The sequence below is a fragment of the Hemiscyllium ocellatum genome, chromosome 28 (genome assembly GCF_020745735.1).
Source record: "Hemiscyllium ocellatum isolate sHemOce1 chromosome 28, sHemOce1.pat.X.cur, whole genome shotgun sequence".
Taxonomy (NCBI): Eukaryota; Metazoa; Chordata; class Chondrichthyes; order Orectolobiformes; family Hemiscylliidae; genus Hemiscyllium; species Hemiscyllium ocellatum.
The window spans coordinates 9944567-9962992 of NC_083428.1; the positions used below are offsets into that span (position 1 = coordinate 9944567).

Genomic DNA, 18426 nt, shown 5'->3' on the forward strand with positions numbered 1-18426 from the left:
GACTACTTTCTACCTGTTACACCGTTTTCAAGGAACTATGAACTTGCACCCCAAGATCACTCTGTTCAACAACACTCTTCAGGCTCCTACCATTAACTGTGTAAGTCCTGTGCTGCTTTGCCTTACTAAAATGCAATACCTTATTTATCTCAATTAAACTCCGGCTGATAGATTAGACTTACAGTGTGGAAACAGGCCCTTCGGCCCAACAAGTCCACACCGCCCCGCCGAAGCGCAACCCACCCATACCCCTACATTTACCCCTTACCTAACACTACGGACAATTTAACATGGCCAATTCACCTGACCCGCACATCTTTTGGTCTGTGGGAGGAAACCGGAGCACCCGGAGGAAACCCACGCAGACACGGGGAGAACGTGCAAACTCCACACAGTCAGTCGCCTGAGGCGGGAATTGAACTGATACTTCTTGGGTTATTGGCCCATCTGATCAAGAATCACAAGGTATTCTTAGATAATCTTCTTCACAGTCTACTATGTCACCAATTTCGGCGTCTTTCACTCACTTCCTAACATTACTTCCTATATTCTCATGATTCATGACCTCATCTCCCTCATGACACATTACATGCCCTGATCAGCCTCATCTGATAGGAGGAGAGCATGCCAGCAGATCTCCGAGATGATATAATTGTAAAAAGAAAGGAGAGAAGACTAATTCTAATAACTGCAAAAGGGTATACCTGATGCCCACCGCAGCGAAGGTCATTGCAAGAGGTCTTCTCAACGTTTAGGGTCACAAGATCACAGGCAGCAGTGGCCAGCATGTACCTCTGCCTCTTCCCCCTCAGACCACATTTCCTTTAATTTTTACCCATGCTGTGTGGCAGGACCTTTAAGGTCCATGGGTGGCATTGACTTCCAAAACCAGAGGTCAATATGTGTACGCGGTGATTGCCAAGACTCTCCGAGCAGTGTAGCTATGCTTCAAGATTTAAAACCCTTCCCACCTCATAAAATCATAGAGTTGTACAGCATGCAGACCCTTTAGTTGAACTTGTCCATACTAACCAGATATCCTAAATTAATCTCATCCCAATTTTCAGCATTTGGCCTATATGCCCATAACCCTTCCTGTACATATAACCATCCATGATGTCTTTTAAATGCTGTAATTGTGCCAGCCTCCACAACTTCCTCTGGCATCACACGCACCACTCTGTTCATGAAAATGTTGCCCCTTAGGTCCCTTTTAAATCTTCCTCCTCTCCCCATAAACCCAATGCCCTCTCGTTTTGGACTTTCCAACTATTCCTATCCCCCCACCAATCACCCCCACCCATTTCTCATGTTACTTTGGGAGTCACGACCATTTTCAAGTACTTCAGTTGTTGGTAAAGTGTTGGAAAAGGTTATAAGAGATAGGATTCATAATCATCTAGAAAAGAATAATTTGATTAGGGATAGTCAACACGGTTTTGTGAAGGGTAGGTCATGCTTCACAAACCTTATTGATTTGAGAAGGTGACCAAACAGGTAGATGAGAGTAAACCGGTTGATGTGGTGTATATGGATTTCAGCTGAAAATGTGTTGCTGGAAAAGCGCAGCAGGTCAGGTAGCATCCAAGGAGCAGGAGAATCAATGTTTCGGGCATGAGCCTGAAGAAGGGCCTGTACTGTGCTGTAATGTTCTATGTTCTATAAAGTTGGGATGAAAGTGGAGACAAAGTTTGGAAATCCCTTCACTACACTCTGACATTATTTGGTGCATTTTTCTCACCCCTTTCTGTTTTCGTACCCCTAATTGTACCATATACCGTAACTTTACACTTCCCCTCATGATCCTCTCCACAAATTAAAGCACTTGACATTTCTCTGCCTTGGATGGAATTTGCCTGTTGTCTGGGGAACTCACACCCCTTGTCTTTTGAAGACAGTGAACAAAAAATGTGCAACATTCGCAAAATTCTGTATCTGGGTCCCGGGGGTGTAAGAGGGTTTGGGTTGAAGTGTGCTGCAGATTAATAAATAACTTTAGGTGAAGGTTGAGAATGGACGGGGGGCCTGCATTGTTGTAGCGCCTCCCCCTCAGCCAGGCAGAGACTGGCACCAAGGGGCCGCCAGTATCAAAGATGGCGGCGCCCAGGGAATGCTGAAGGTCAAAGACGTCTCCCCCACCCTGGGGGCAGCGGTGGGACCGGGAAGAAGAGGGAGTGGGGGGAGGGAGAGACACGGAAGGCGGGGGCGGGGAATGAATTTAAAGCCGGACCCGGCGGCGGTTGGAGTGACGTACCGGGGGGCGGGAGGGTGAAAGGTCACAGGATCCGCAGAGTCTGCTCATGGCGTCCGGGATCATCAGGAGCGTCAGGTCAGAGAGACTCCCCCCCCCCCCCCACCCCACCCTGGGGGGCGGGGGAGACACACACACACACACACACACACACACACACACCCACACACCGGGGGGGGTGGGGAGAGGGACAGGGGTTATGGGGGGCGGGGGAGAGGAAGGGAATGTGGAGAAGAAATCTGGGGTGGGGGGAGGGGCAGTGAAGGAGAGGGGGAATGGTGGGGGGGAAGGGGAGTGGTGGGGGGTGAGGGGGAATGGTGGGGGGGGAGGGGGAGTGGTGGGGGGTGAGGGGGAATGGTGGGGGGGGGAGGGGGAGTGGTGGGGGGTGAGGGGGAATGGTGGGGGGGAGGGGGAGTGAAGGAGAGGGGGAATGGTGGGGGGGGAGGGGGAGTGAAGGAGAGGGGGAATGGTGGGGGGGGGGAGGGGGAGTGAAGGAGAGGGGGAATGGTGGGGGGGGGAGGGGGAGTGAAGGAGAGGGGGAATGGTGGGGGGGGAGGGGGAGTGAAGGGGAGGGGGAATGGTGGGGGGGAGGGGGAGTGAAGGAGAGGGGGAATGGTGGGGGGGGAGGGGGAGTGGTGGGGGGTGAGGGGGAATGGTGGGGGGGAGGGGGAGTGAAGGAGAGGGGGAATGGTGGGGGGGGAGGGGGAGTGAAGGAGAGGGGGAATGGTGGGGGGGGGGGAGGGGGAGTGGGAGAGGGGGAAGGGGGGGGGGGGGGGGGAGTGAGCCAGAGTGGTGAGAGACAGGGTTGGCGTGGGGTGCAAGGGGAAAGGGGAGGAGAGAGGATGGTAGAGGTCATAGAGATGTTCAGCACAGAAACAGACCCTTCAGTCCAACCAGATATCCCAACCCAATCTAGTCCCACCAGCCAGCACTCGGCTCATATCCCTCCAAACTCTTCCTATTCATATACCCATCCAAATGCCTCTTAAATGTTGTAATTGTACCAGCCTACACCACTTCCTCTGGCAGCTCATTCCATACACACACCACCCTCTGTGTGAAAAAGTTGCCCCTTAGGTCCCTTTTATATCTTTCCCCTCTCACTCTAAACCTATGCCCTCTAGTTCTGGAATCCCCCATGCCAGGGAAAATACTTTTTGTCTATTTACTGGATAATGGTGGGTGTGGGGCAGAGACCCACTGTTATTTCAGATGTCTTTTACCAATGCTATGATGGACCAGTTCTCAAAGTTACATTGAAAACTGCTGGTCGCTAATAAAAATTGTTTGCTTTTGTATAATGTTTATCAAATTTTCCAAAAACATTTCAAGCACTAAAAGGTATTTTTAAGTTACCAAATATTCAAGGGGCAAATGGAGGAGATGAAATGGATTCAACAGCTGTCACTAGAGGAAAAAGTGCTTGTTATGGACCAGACCAGACCCCCTCAAAATATTTTAAGAAGGTAGCCTAGACCCTAATCTATCCTTATTGAGCAAAGCGCAATTTATTTAAACACTTCAGTTAAAATACAAATAGAGAGAAATTTAGAATAACAACTATTGATAAATTTAATGGAATAATAAATATACTACCTGTTACTAAGTAACTGTTCCAAAATAGTGACAGTGGAATGTGAGAACTGCAAATGCTGAAGATCAGAGTCAAGAGTGTGGTGCTGGAAAAATACAGCAGGTCTAGCAGCATCCAAGGAGCAGGAGAATCGACATTTCAGACATAAGCCCTTCATCAGGAAGATTCCTGATGACGGGCTTACGTCTGAAATGTCGATTCTCCTGCTCCTTGGTTGCTGCCTGACTTGCTGTGCTTTTCCAGCACCAATATAGTTACAGCCCAAAAACACACCCCTTGGCAAAAAGATAAATTTAGGCATAGATTTTTATATGCAGTTTTCAAATTCAGGAGTAAATCACATTGAGGGATTGCAGCAAAAGTAGCAGTCATAGAGATGTACAGCATGGAAACAGACCCTTCCGTCCAACGCGTCCATGCCGACCAGATATCCCAACTCAATCTAGTCCCACCTGCCAGCACCTGGCCCATATCCCTCCAAACCCTTCCTATTCATATACCCATCCAGCTGCATTTTAAATGTTGCAATTGTACCAGCCTCCACCACATCCTCTGGCAGCTCATTCCATACATGTACCATCCTCTGTGTGGAAAAAGTTGCCCCTTAGGTACCTTTTTTATATCTTTCCCCTCTCACCCCATGGAGAAGACCTTGTCTTTTTATCCTATCCATGCCCCTCATGATTTTATAAACTCCTATAAGGTCACCCCTCAGCTTCCGACGCTCCAGGGAAAACAGCCTCAGCCTTTTCAGCCTCTCCCTACAACTCAAATCCTCCAACCCTGGCAACATCCTTGTAATTCTTTTCTGAAACCTTTCAAGTTTCACAACATCCTTCCGATAAGAAGGAGACCAGAATTGCACGCAATATCCCAAAAGTGGCCTAACCAACATCTCATCCAGCTGCAACATGACCTCCCAACTCCTATACTCAATACTCTGACTCCTGACTGACCTTTATTGGTCATTCACTGAAACTCCGAATCTTTTGGGACCCAAACAGTTGCTGACTGCTACAGCTGCAAAAACTAGAAAGCCTGATCTCTGAGAACTGGCCACTCCACTTCCGTTGTTACAACTGTTTTTGAAAAAACCTAAAGGCCTCCTAAACTATTGACTTAGGCTGTGTCCAGTAGCCACTTCAGCACCTCTGCCTTTACAAAACCTCTCTTCAAAAAAAAAATCCCAGGACAAAATAAAGAATAACCTCTTATCCGAACATTAATTATCCAAATTTCAGATTATCCAAACAAAATCTCAAGGTCCCATAAAAATGCTATCCATTATCTGAACTCTTAAGTTATCCGAACCAAATACTCCCTGCCCGTCTCGTTCAGATAATTGAGGTTGTTCTGTAATCTTTTTAATGTGACAGCATTGTCACAAAATCATGGGGCTAGAGACCAATTCTAAGAAAGGGTCACTGGACCTGAAATGTTAACTCTGATTTCTCTCCACAGTTGCAACCAGACCTGCTGAACTTTTTCAGCAACCTCTGTTTTTGTTTGTGTTTGTAAAACATGGAGAATTGAGGTAAGGGGTGCGTTTTCAGAACAGGAACCTGGAACTAATGATGTACTTTGTCAGGAAGGTTGGAGGAGCTAAATATTATTTAAAGACTAAAGAATAGAGACATTTACAAATTCTTGTTCATGAATCATAGCGAGTTAGTATCCAAGATCAGTAGATAACAGGGAAAGCAAATGGAATGTTAGCCTTTATTTCAAATGGAATGGAGTGTTAAACTATATAATACAGTCAGACTACAGCTGGAATACTGTGAACAGTTTTTGGCCCCTTATCTCAGGAAAGATATATTGTCGTTGGAGACAATCCAGAGAAGGTTCACAAGGCTGATACCAGGTATGGAGGATCCCTCTTCTGAGGAGAGATTGAGTTGTTAAGGTCTATGATCATTCAAGTATAGAACAATTTAAAGTTATTTTATTGAAACAGGCACGATTCTTCCAGGACTGAACAGACTTGATGCAGAAAAGTGGTTTCTGCTCATAGAGAGACTGTAGGACTGGACTGCAGAATCGCAGAATAAGAATTTGGCACACTTAAGTCAGATGAGAATCTTCAGTAGAATTCTTTACCATAAAGGGCTGTCGAAGCTGGATTGTTAAGTCTGTTCAAGGTTGAGAGAGATTTTTAATCAGTACGGGAATCCAGGATTATGGGAAAAATGGGGGAAAGTGGACTTTAGGGTTATCGGATCAGACATGATCTCATTGGTGGACATGTGATCACCAATTTTAAACTAAGTGAATGGTCAATCTGCTTTAAAGACCTGTTTAGGAGAAGAATGTTATCTCAAATAATATTACATTTTGAGTGGAAGTTTTGATTTTGGTTGAGGCAGAAGAGGTCTCTAAAGTCCGAGTTAATAAAAGCAGAGGGATCATCTGTTTATCTGTTTGAGCCCAAACTGATTATTGTCCTCATTATCTGGTGGTGATTTGGAGATGCCAGTGTTGGACTGGGGTGTACAAAGTTAAAAATCACACATCACCAGGTTATAGTCCAACAGGTTTATTTGGAAGCACTGGGTTTTGGAGCGCTGCTTCTTCATCAGGTGATTGTCACAACCACTTGGTGAAGGAGCAGCCTCCAAAAGCTAGTGTGCTTCCAAATAAACCTGTTGGACTATAACCTGGTGTTGCGTGATTTTTAACATTATCTGGTGAGATTACATTAAATGTTCATTTTGTTTTTCTTTTCTAATGGTTTTGTTTCAAGGTTCTTTACAAAGTTTGGGATAATTGGAGGCACTGTGTACGTCATTTATGACCAGGACCTATTTGGAAATGGGGAGCATAGTTTGGAAGTATTGAAGACTGTTTCAGCTGCGGTCCCGACTGCAATGGATCACTGGGCCAAGTATTTTGGCGTGGAGGTACAGTATATAATCTGAGAAAATTTGTTTGTTTTTAATTCTTTGTCTCCTCTTTCCTGCTCCTGTTTTGAGCTGGGCTGCCATTGATACCACAAATCAAGAGAATATGGTGCTGGAAGAGCACAGCTGGTCAGGCAGCATCCGAGGAGCAGGAGAATCGATGTTTCAGGCATAAGCCCTTCATCAGGACACCAGAAGTCTTCAGTTAAATTGCTGAAGAAGCTTTATTTCTGATGTGAGTTCAACATGAATGTACAGGACTCTAGTTGGGTGCCTGAGAAAGAATAAGAAAAAAATTGTGCCAGGAAGATGCTGATCCAACTAACTGGCTTGTTAGGACATGGCGAATTGGAAACTGTTAGTCCATTCTCAAGGACGCAAAAGCAGAACATTTAAAAATACATAATATAATCATGCTGAGTCAGCTTGACTTCACAAAGGGAATATCATTCTGCTCAAATTTATTCACATTACCATCGAGCCAGGGTGATCACCTCTGGTCCGATACAAAGTGTTGGAGAGCAGAGTGGAAGCAACCCTATCACATAGAAAAATGTCCAGCACACAAAATGGAACAGATCTACCTAATCAACTACTGTTTCATTCAGTCTACTCTCAATCATCAGTAATGTGGTGGAAGAGGTCACCGACAGTGCTGTGAAACTGCACTTGCTTAGCAATAATCTGCTCACTGATGTCGAGTTTAGGTTCTGCCAGGGCCACTCAAGCTCCTGGCTTCATTACTTCCAACATGGACAAGAGCTGAATTCCAGAGGGGAGGTAACAGTGACTGCCCGTGACATCCAGGCTGCATTTGACTGATTGTGTTCTCGTGGACCTCAAGCAAAACTAGAGTCAATGGAAATCAGGGTTAGAGTCGCCACTTATAAGAATCATACCCAGGACAAAAGATGACGTTTGTGGTTGTTGGAGATCAATAATCCTAGCTCCAAGACATCTGGAGTTCCTCGGGAATAGTGTCCTGCTATATTCAGCTACTTCATCTTCCGTCTGTCTCCATCCGAAGGTCAGAAATGGAAATATTTTTTCATGATTGCACTATGTTCAGCACCATTCATGATGATTGAGATACTGAAGCAGTCCATACCTAAATGTAGGAAGACCTAGACAATATCCAGCTTTGAACTGACAAGTATGAAGTAACTTGCATGCCACATCAAGTGCCAGGCAATGACGATCTCCAATTTGGGACAATCTAACTAATGGCATTGCCATCACTGAAACCTTAATATCAACATCCTGGGGCTACCATTGAACAAAAGCTGAATTAGACAGGCTTTATAAATAGTGGTTTCAAGAGCAGGTCAGAGGCTGTAGCAAATAACTCTCCTCCTGATGTTCCAAACTTCATGTACGAGGCAGAAGTCAGGAGTGTGATGAAATAGTCAAAAGTGCCTGGATGAATGCAGCTCTGACAATACTCAAGAAGCTTGACATCATCCAGGACAAAGTAACCCAGCTGATTGGCACCACTTTCACAGACATTGACTCCTTCCACTGCTGACACTCAGTTGCAGCAATGTGTACCATTTATAAGGTGCCCTGTAGAAATTCACCCAGGCTCCTTAGACTGAACCTTCCAAACCCATGGCCACTACATCTACAAATACAAAGGCAGCAGATAGATGGGAACCCTGCCAACAAGTTCCTTTCTAAGCAACTCCGCATTCTGACATACTGCCAGACCCTTGGTGTCACTGGGTCGAAATCTGGAAACTCCTTTCCTCATGACATTACGGATGTACCTGCACCAAACAGATTGCATTTGTTCATAAAGGCAGCTCATACCACTTGAGAGGGCAATTTAAAAAAAAAATGACATTCCTTGAGAAGATAACGAGCAGGATGGATAAAGGCAAATCATTAGGTGTAATATATGGATTTTCAAAATTAGTTCAATATAAGTTACTGGACAACAGGGTGTTTAATAAGATAACAGCTTACGGTTTTGAGGATAGTATACTGGATAGAAGATTGCCTAACCAATAGAAGACAGAATTGGGTTAAGTGGAGGCATTTTCCAGGTGGCAACCCGTTATCATGTGGATCAGTCAGAAGTCACACAACACCAGGAATATTTGAAATCACAAGCTTTCAGTGCACTACCCCTTCATCATAACCTGATGACATGTGACTTCTAATTTTGTCCACCTCAGTCTCACAGTGGTGCTTCTATGCCTGGGTGACAGCTATTTGCAAATATATATTGATGACTGGAAGGATGGAAGTGAATATACTATAGTCCAGTTTGCAGAAGACAAAATAGATGGAAAAGCATGTTTTAAGAATGACAGAGGCATATATAGACAGGTTAAGAGAGTGGGCGAGAGCTTGGCATATGGAATATGATGTGGGAAAATATGAGGTTATGCATATTGGTTGGAAGAATAGATGAAAAAATATTATTTATAAAATGTTATTTATTTCTAAAATTCAATTCAATGGGAAAGGCTGCAACAAAATGCTAACATTTGCAAGTTCAGTAGGTTATAGGGAAGGCAAATGGAATATTGGCCTTTTAATTTCAAAATGAATGGAGTTTTTAAAAATAGGGAGGTCTTGTTAAAACTACATGAGGTGTTAGTTAGAATACTGTGAACAGTTTTAGTCCCTTTATCCTAAGTAAGGATATACAGACCCCACCATCAAAGATATATTTCCCTCCTTACCCCTATCAGCATTCCAGAGAGACTATTCCCTTCGTGACTCCCTCATCACGCCCACGGCCCACGACCCACACCCCACTCCTGGCACCTTTCCCTGTCACCACACGAAGTGCAAAACCTGTGCCCACACCACTCCTCTCACCTCCATCCAAGGCCCCAAGGGATCCTTCCACATCTGTCAGGAATGTACCTGTACCTCTACCAATGTCATCTACTGTATCTGTTGCACCCAACGTAGTCTCCTCTGCATTGGGGGAGACAGGATGCCATCTTGCGGATGGTTTCAGAGAACATCTCTGGGACACCCGCACCCACCAACCCCGTCGCCACGTGGCTGAACACTCCAACTCCCCCTCCCACTTCGTCAACGACATGCAGGTCCTGAGCCTCCTCCACTGCCAAACTGTTACCACCCGACGCCTGGTGGAAGAAAGCCTCATATTCTGCTTGGGATCCTGCAACCACACGGGATCAATGTGGATTTCAACTGCTTCCTCATTTCCTCTCCCCCACGTTATCCCAGTCCCAAGTCTCCAACTGGTACCACCCTCCGGAACTGTCCATCCCTCCACCCCTCTGACTTATCACCTTCTCTCTCACCTTCAGCCACCTATCACTTTCTCAGCTACCTTTCCACAAATCCCACCCCCGCTTCCCATTTATCTCTGTCCTGGCCCACAAGCCTCATTCCTGATGAAGGGCTTATGCCCGAAACGTTGATTCCCCTGCCCCTCGGATGTTGCCTGACCTGCTGTGCTTTCCCAGCAACACTCTGTCAACTCTGATCTCCAGCATCTGCAGTCCTCACTTCTCTAAGTAAGGATATACTGGCTTTGTAGACAGTGCAAGAAGGTTCGCTAGTTTGATTCTGAGTACAGAGGGACTACTCATAGAATCCCTACAGTGTGGAAACAGGCCCTTCAGCCCAACAAATCCACACTGATCTTCTGAAGACTAATCCACCTGGATCCATTCCTCTACCCTATATTTACCGCTGATTAATGCACCGAACCTACACATCCCTGAGCACTATGGGCAATTTAGCATAGCCAGTCCACCCTAACCTGCACATCTTTGGACTATGGGAGGAAACCGTAGCATCTGGAGGAAACCCATGCAGTTGTGGGGAGAATGTGCCAACTCCACACAGACAGTCGACCGAGGCTGGAATCAAACCTGAGTCTCTGGCATTGTGAGGTAGCAGTGCTAACCACTGAGCCACCGTGCATGTCATTCTTAAATTCCAGTCTCAGTGTAGAGGTTCTGTCTGAAATGGCTTAACAAGCCAACTAGTTGTTAGTGCCTTGAGAATAATTTCTGTTAAATCTCTGATGGGATGTGTTCCTCACTGATGAGACCAGCATTTGTAGATCATCCCTAATTGCCCTTGAGCTGAGTGGATTGTTGGGCTGTTTCCAAGAGTATGAGTGGATAGGTGAGGATTTTATGACAATTGATGGGGAGTACCATTGCTTTAATTCCAATTTTATTAATTGAATTTTAAATTCTTTGAACTAAATTTCCTTGTTGTGGTTGGTTTTGAACCCACGTCCCGAGAACGTTAGTCGGAGTTACTCGTCCTGTTGCGTTCCACTCTGCCACTGATGCCCTCAAACTGTGATATTTTTGCGTGTCCATTATAAAAACAGTTGTATATATGTGTGAACTATATATATGTGAGTGTATATATTCTGTTTGTAATTTGAACCGTGGCAATAACACCTATACATATATGTTTAGCGATGATGTATGAATTACTGAGAGCATGTATGTAATATGGAGCTAACTTGGCACTGTATAGGAAATACTGACCACTGTGTGAAAGGAGCAGCTGTAGAACTACAGTGTCTGACCATTTTCATTCCCTTCACAGTTACCAGAGGTTCCCAAGCTGAATGTTCCTGTTAACGAATACTGGAATTCAGGTAAGTAGGGGGTTGGTTAGCTCAATTAGCTGGACAGCAAATTTGCAATGAAGTGTAACGCCGGTGTGGGTTCAACTCCCACACCAGATGAGGTAACTGTAAAATACTCACCCTCTCAACCTCTCTCCCTGTCCCATGGTATAATTACTCTCAGTTTAAACCTCCACCAGTCATCTGTCTTTGAGAGATTAGCCCTGTGGTCTGGTAAGATTATGGTGACTTTCACTTCTAGGGTAAATGAGTAAAATCGCTAAAGATAGACTTCAATGAAAGTTTGCCCAGCTTCGTACCAGCCTTTAAAAAGGCAGTTCAATCAGTTGCTAAACTGGTGAGCACTTGGAGTTGCAGTGATTGAAGGTGACTAGATTGTGGAAAAGCACCGGGACCCCTGACCCTTCATCTTTTTCCCAGCAGTTACTGGATCTTGAACAGTAGCAGCAGCTGAATATATACTTAAGGGGAATATTGAAACAAAGGATGAGTGGTGTTATGCCTGTTGTTGGGTGTGTGTTGCCTCTTTTGAGAGTGAGTCGGGTAACCTGGCACAGGAGCGATGGGACACAGTAAGTCTGACTATGGAGCAGAGGGGTGTGTTCCCTTTTTAAGTCTACCTTGTGTTGTAATGGACAGCCAACTTAATGCTGTGAAAAATGAAATATATAACAAATTCTAGGGAGATGCCAGCTTTACACAATTGGAATCGTTGACTCGAGATGAAGAGTTAGCACAGGTACGTGAGGCTGGTGCCTTGTGCTATACATTCTATGACTTGGAGAATATTTTGAGATATAATTCACAAGGTTTTAATTATTTTTGTTTTGCCACGTTTGACCATTCCGTTACTAAGCAGATATATATCTCAGAAATGGGAGGAGTGTTCTGAAGATTGGGCAACTTCTTTGGATAACTTATAAAGACAATAAGGAATAAAGCAAAAATATGCTAGAAATACCCAAAAGAGCTGTTGACAGTTAGAGATACTTAATTGGCCTTCCTGACATTGAGCCATAGCTAATCCATGAAAACGAGGCAACTGAATATAGGTTTGCTCGCTGAGCTGGAAAGTTCACTTTCAGACGTTTCGTCGTCCTACTAGGTAACATCTTCAGTGAGCCTCTGGATGAAGCCTCATCTAATATGGTGACGAAATGTCCGAAAATGAACCTTCCAGCTCAGCATGCAAACCTACATCCAGAGGCCTGTGACCCCCAGTGGAGTGCCACAAGGATTGGTGCTGGGTTCGCTACTTTTCATCATCTATATAAATGATTTGGATGTGAGCATAAAAGGGAGAGTTATAAAGTTTGCAGCAGCTGAATATATACTTAAGGGGAATATTGAAACAAAGGATGAGTGACACCAAAATTGGAGGTGTAGTGGACAGCAAAGAAGATTATGTCAGACAGAATCGTGATCAGATGGGCCAATGGGCTGAGAAGTGGCAGATGGAGTTTAACTCAGATAAATGTGAGGTTCTGCATTTTGGGAAAGCAAATCTTAGCAGGACGTATACACTTAATGGTAAGGTCCTAGGGAGTGCTGCTGAACAGAGAGACTTTGGACTGCAGGTTCATAGCTCCTTGAAAGTGGAGTCGCAGGTAGATAGGATAGTGAAGAAGGTGTTTGGTATGCTCTCTTTATTGGTCAGAGTATTGAGTACAGAAGTTGAGGTCATGTTGCGGCTGTACAGGACATTGGTTGGAATATTGCGTGCAGTTCTGGTCTCCTTCCTATCGGAAGGATGTTGTGAAACTTGAAAGGGTTCAGAAAATATTTGTAAGGATGTTGCCTGAGTTGGAGAATTTGAGTTATAGGGAGAGGCTGAATAAGCTGGGGCTGTTTTCCATGGAGCGTCGGAGGCTGAGGGATGACCTTATAGAGGTTTACAAAACTGAGGGGCATGGATAGGATAAATAGACAAAGTCTTTTCCCTGGGGTGGTGGTGTCCCATAGGTTTAGGGTGAAAGGGGAAAGATATAAAGGGACCTAAGGGGCAACGTTTTCACGCAGAGGGTGGTATGTGTATGGAATGAGCTGTCAGAGGAAGTGGTGGAGGCTGGTACAATTGCAACGTTTAAAAGGCATTTGGATGGGTATATGAATAGGAAGGGTTTGGAGGGATATGGGCCAGGTGCTGGCAGGTGGGACTAGATTGGGTTGGGATATCTGGTCGGCCTGGACAGGTTGACTGAAGGGTCTGTTTCCATGCTGTACATCTCTATGACTCTATAGGCAACTGAGTGAGGTAATGTGGCTGTGTTACACTCAGATGGTACAAAACCTGTACCATGCAGAATGCCTCTGGTAAGTTTGCCTATACCTGTTGGAAAGTACTGAGCAGAATCTCAAAATTAACCAGCTTTTATTTAAATTGCTTTGCAGGTGTTGAAGCTACCGCATGCATCTTGTCCGCTGCGCCTACAAAATGTAACGAATACACTCAGAAAGGCTGGCAGTACATCAAGAACTTAACCAATAAAACCGAGTAAACTGCTCCTTCATTATAATAGTTTTTGTTCATGACCACAAGCTGTAACAAAGTGTAAATACCTACATGATAAAATGTATTTGAAATTACCTGTGACTGTTGTCACACTGTTAGGGAAAGGAGTTAATATTTAATACTCTCAGAAACTAATGTAAGTTAATGTGTATTACCATTGTCAGTGTGATTGCTACAGTCCTCTTTCAGGTTGATGATTTGGAGGACAAATAAATGACCCTGGGTGGGATCATAAATATCACTCCATTTCTTGACTGTGAAATGTTAAGACAGACCTCCTAGATGTACTGGTGGAGAGGATGAGATACGTAGCTGGGTTTGAATAAGTGACCCAGGATCCTCCCGAGATAGGATGGAGAGTCATGGGGATGAAGTCCCATCTTACCAAAGACAAGACTTTCAATTAAATCTAAGTGATTACAGTCTCTAGTAGTTTTTGTCACTTTCAACACACCTATTCGTACTTTTGAAATGTGTTTTATCACTTACCCACTCAGTTATTGTGTCCACCTAACCGAAAGGGTCTGGTCAGTCCATCCTGCCTGCCCAGTTGAATGAACTAGCTGCCCAATGGAAACCCGCTTACTAGTATCTGGTCTGTAACCTTCTAGGTTCTGGGATTTTCAGTGCAAACTCTGGTTCCTTCAATGTGGGCTGAGCAACACCAAACTGGATGCTGCCTGACCTGCTGTGCTTTTCTAGCACCACTCGAATGTAGACTCTGATTTCCAGCATCTGCATCCTCACTTGCCTAGTGATTTCTAGATACCCACTACTCTCTGGGTGAAAATGATTTTCCGCCCATCTCCTCTAATGCTTCTTAACTCTCTATCCCCAGCAATCAACTGCTATGATACAAGGAAATGGTCTTTTCTGTCCACTCCATCCAACTCCCTTGTTATTTCACCCCCTCAGCCCCCTCTGTTCAAAGGAAAACAACCCCAGCCTATCTAAATCTGTTTGCAAACCTGCAATTTTCAAATCCTGGCAGGATTCTTTTAATCTCTTGTGCACTCTAAAGGAGTGATTCACTTTTGAAAATGTGGTGACCAGAACTGTCAACAAAACTCCAGCTCTGCCTAATCACTGCCTTGTATCGCTCCATTGTTACATCCTTGCTCTTTGTATTCAATACCTCATCCAGCGAAGGAAAACTGCCCATATGTATGTAGCACTTTATCTCCGTATCCTGCCACAGTCACTCATTTCCTCTACCCCTCCTGTTTATTTCCTTGTTTTATTTGCCATCCCCAAATGCATTACCTTGCACTTCTACAGCTTGAATTCCATTGCCAAATTCTCACCCCCTCGACCAAACCATTAATGTTTTCCAGTAGTTGATAGCTATCTGTTTCACTATCAACTATCTTGCCAATTTTTTTTAGTTGTTTGCAAATTTCCCAATCATTGCCTCCCACGTTCAAGTTTAAATTATTAAAAGATGCCACATTTAGCAAGGGACCTAATACAGCCTTGTGGAACACCACGGAAACCACATTCCATTTGCAGAAACATCTGTTGGCCATTATCCTTTGTTTCTACGGCCTCGATTGGAGAGATTTACTTAAGGATAGAGATCGCATAGACTGGATTTCTCTGGAGCAGAGGAGACAGTTGAGGCAGAGAATTAAGAGTTTTACACAGGGAGAAACATCTCCACTTGGTGGAGGGATCAGTGACAGGAGGCATAGCTTTAAGGTACAGGCAGAAGATTTAGACAGAGATTTTGAGGAATTTTTTTTCAATCAAGGGTTGGTTGAGACAGAGGCCTTCAATATTTAAGGAGCATTTAAGTGTGCAGTTACAAAACCATGAGATACAAGGGGATGGGACAAGTGCTGAAAATTAGGTGCTTGCTTTTGACTGGTACAGACCTTATGACAGAAGGGACTTTTACTCTCCTGTAGGCCTCCATGTTTTCTGTCTCAGAATCCATTTTGGATCAAACACACCATATTCCCCTATATCCCAAGGGCTTTAACTTTTCTTAGCAGTCTGCCTTGTGGGACCTTATGAAATGCCTCACGAAAATCCATGAGAAATATTCACTGCAGTTCCCTCATCAGTCAACCTTGTTACGCACTAAATTGAGCTTCTCTTTTTCTATTTTTTCCTTTTTATTCTTTTTCATAACTTAAACTAAATTAGCAAGATAGGACTTGCTTCACAATAACCTGTTCACTGATGCTCTGGGTTTTGCTGAGGCCATTCTGCTCCTGACATTGGCCTTAATTTGAGCATAGACGAGATAAGTGAATTCCAGAGGCAAAGTGAGAACAACTGTTCTTTACATTAAGGCTGCAATTGACCTACTATGAGAACATGTTTTGGGTTGTCTTATGTTCAGGTACTTTATAGGTCATATTGTTGAATCAATTTGGATCAAACTCACCACATTCTCCTGTACCCAAAGGGCTTTAACTTTTCTTAGCAGTCCGCCATGTGGAACCTTGTCAAATGCCTCACGAAAATCCATGAGAAATATTCATTGCAGTTCCCTCATCAGTCCACCTTGTTACACACTAAATTGAGCTTTTTTCCTATTTTTTTCCTCTCTATTCTTTTTCATAACTTAAACTAAATTAGCAAGATGTGACAATAACCTGTTCACTGCTGCTGTGAGGCCATCCAGTTCCTGACACTGACCTTAATTTGAGCATGGACAAGATAAAGTGAATTCCAGAGGCAAAGTGAGAACAACTGTTCTTAACATTAAGGCTGCAACTGACCTCCTATGAGAACACATCAATGAAATGTTTTGGGTTGTCTTATCATGTTCAAGTACATTATATGTCACGTTGTTGAACATTTTAGTAAGGCGTTCGATAAGGTTCCCCATGGTAGGCTAATGCTAAAACTACGGAGGTATGGCATTGAGGATACATTAGAGGTTTGGATTAGGAATTGGCTGGCTGGAAGGAGACAGAGGGTAGTAGTTGATGGACTAAGTTCATCTTGGAGTGCAGTTACTAGCGGTGTACCACAAGGATCTGTTTTGGGACCATTGCTTTTTGTTATCTTTATAAATGATCTAGAGGAAGGGCTTGAAAGCTGGGTAAGCAAGTTTGCGGATGACACAAAAGTCGGTGGAGTTGTGGATAGTAAGGAAGGAAGTGGTAGGTTACAGCGGGATATAGATAAGTTGCAGAGCTGGGCAGAAAGGTGGCAAATGGAATTCAATGTAGCTAAGTGTGAAGTCATTCACTTTGGTAGGAGTAACAAGATGATGGATTACTGGGCTAATGGTAGGCTACTTGGTAGTGTGGATGAGCAGAGGGATCTTGGTGTCCATGTACACAGATCTCTGAAAGTTGCCACCCAGGTAAATAGTGCTGTGAGGAAGGCATATGGTGTACTGGGCTTTATTGGTAGAGGAATTGAGTTCCGGAGTCCTGAGGTCATGTTGCAACTGTATAAGACTCTGGTGCGGCCTCATCTGGAGTATTGTGTGCAGTTTTGGTCGCCATACTATAGGAAGGATGTGGAGGCATTAGAACGGGTGCAGAGGAGGTTTACCAGGATGTTGCCTGGAATGGTAGGAAAATCTTATGAGGAAAGGCTGAGGCACTTGGGGCTGTTCTCATTGGAGAAGATTTAGGGGAGATTTGATAGAGGTGTACAAGATGATTAGGGTCGACACTGAGAACCTTTTACCGCTAATGGAGTCAGGTGTTACTAGGGGACACAGCTTTAAATTAAGGGGTAGTAGGTATAGGACAGATGTTAGGGGTAGATTCTTTACACAGCGGGTTGTGAGTTCATGGAATGCCCTGCCAGTAGCAGTGGTGAACTCTCCTTCTTTATGGTCATTTAAGCGGGCATTGGATAGGCATTTGGAAGTTATTGGGCTAGTGTAGGTTAGGTGGGATTTGGTCGGCGCAACATCGAGGGCCGAAGGGCCTGTACTGCGCTGTATCTTTCTATGTTCTATGTTCTCTGAAAGATGAGGTGCAGGGCAAGTTTGGCACTAGGACAGATTTAGAAATAGGTTTTAAATATTTCCTATCAAGAATAGTTTCTAGTTTAAAAAAATCTTTTTCTTTCTGAAATTTGTCTTTTTTTCCAGTTGTAGTATAGTTCCACAAGTTCTCTGGTATCTCAGATGACTGTTTTCCACCATGAATCTAGGCAGGGAGATGTTTTGACATTTTAAAGCTTTGACTGGGTGTTGCAAGGTGGGATCAGAACCTCATGTTCTGATTTTACTTGGGAGTGTTTTGGGAGGGCAGGGAGGGTGCAGTACAGGCAGCAGCAGAAGGCAAGGAAGAGAAACCTATGCTGATCTTACCTCCAGCAACTGGTGTGTTCAGTGGAAAGCGCTGCATGTTCCAGTATTAGCTACCACCATCTGCATTAATATAGCATTCTCAATGTCATAAAATGTCCAAAGATCATTACAGGAGCTTATCAGAGACAAACTTACCTAGCCAATGCTTGAGATATTATGATAATCATGTGATTGCTCAAAAAAAAATTGAAATAGTAGGAGCAGCTACAGAACAAAGGGATTGAGGAGTCCATCTCGATGAATTACAAAAAGCTAGTATCTAAAGTCAATAGGTAATA

The 18426-nt window shown here is 44.2% G+C and overlaps 1 protein-coding gene across 1 annotated transcript; it reads left to right on the plus strand.

Moving 5' to 3' along the window:
* The first annotated feature begins 2238 nt into the window (after positions 1–2238).
* micos13 (mitochondrial contact site and cristae organizing system subunit 13) lies at positions 2239–13934 on the plus strand. Its single transcript, XM_060846416.1, has 4 exons — positions 2239–2329; positions 6589–6745; positions 11306–11357; positions 13740–13934. Exons 1-4 carry the CDS (start codon positions 2301–2303, stop codon positions 13844–13846), a joined length of 345 nt encoding a protein of 114 aa, XP_060702399.1. The 5' UTR covers positions 2239–2300; the 3' UTR covers positions 13847–13934.
* The last annotated feature ends 4492 nt before the right edge of the window (positions 13935–18426 follow it).

What these genes read in the sequence shown, in the direction of transcription:
- micos13 (XM_060846416.1), top strand. Translation starts at nt 2,301, where the DNA reads ATGGCGTCCGGGATCATCAGGAGCGTCAG. An exon ending in GGGATCATCAGGAGCGTCAG is followed by an intron (nt 2,330 to 6,588) that starts GTCAGAGAGACT and finishes TTTTGTTTCAAG; the next exon opens with GTTCTTTACAAAGTTTGGGA. An exon ending in CCAAGTATTTTGGCGTGGAG is followed by an intron (nt 6,746 to 11,305) that starts GTACAGTATATA and finishes TTCCCTTCACAG; the next exon opens with TTACCAGAGGTTCCCAAGCT.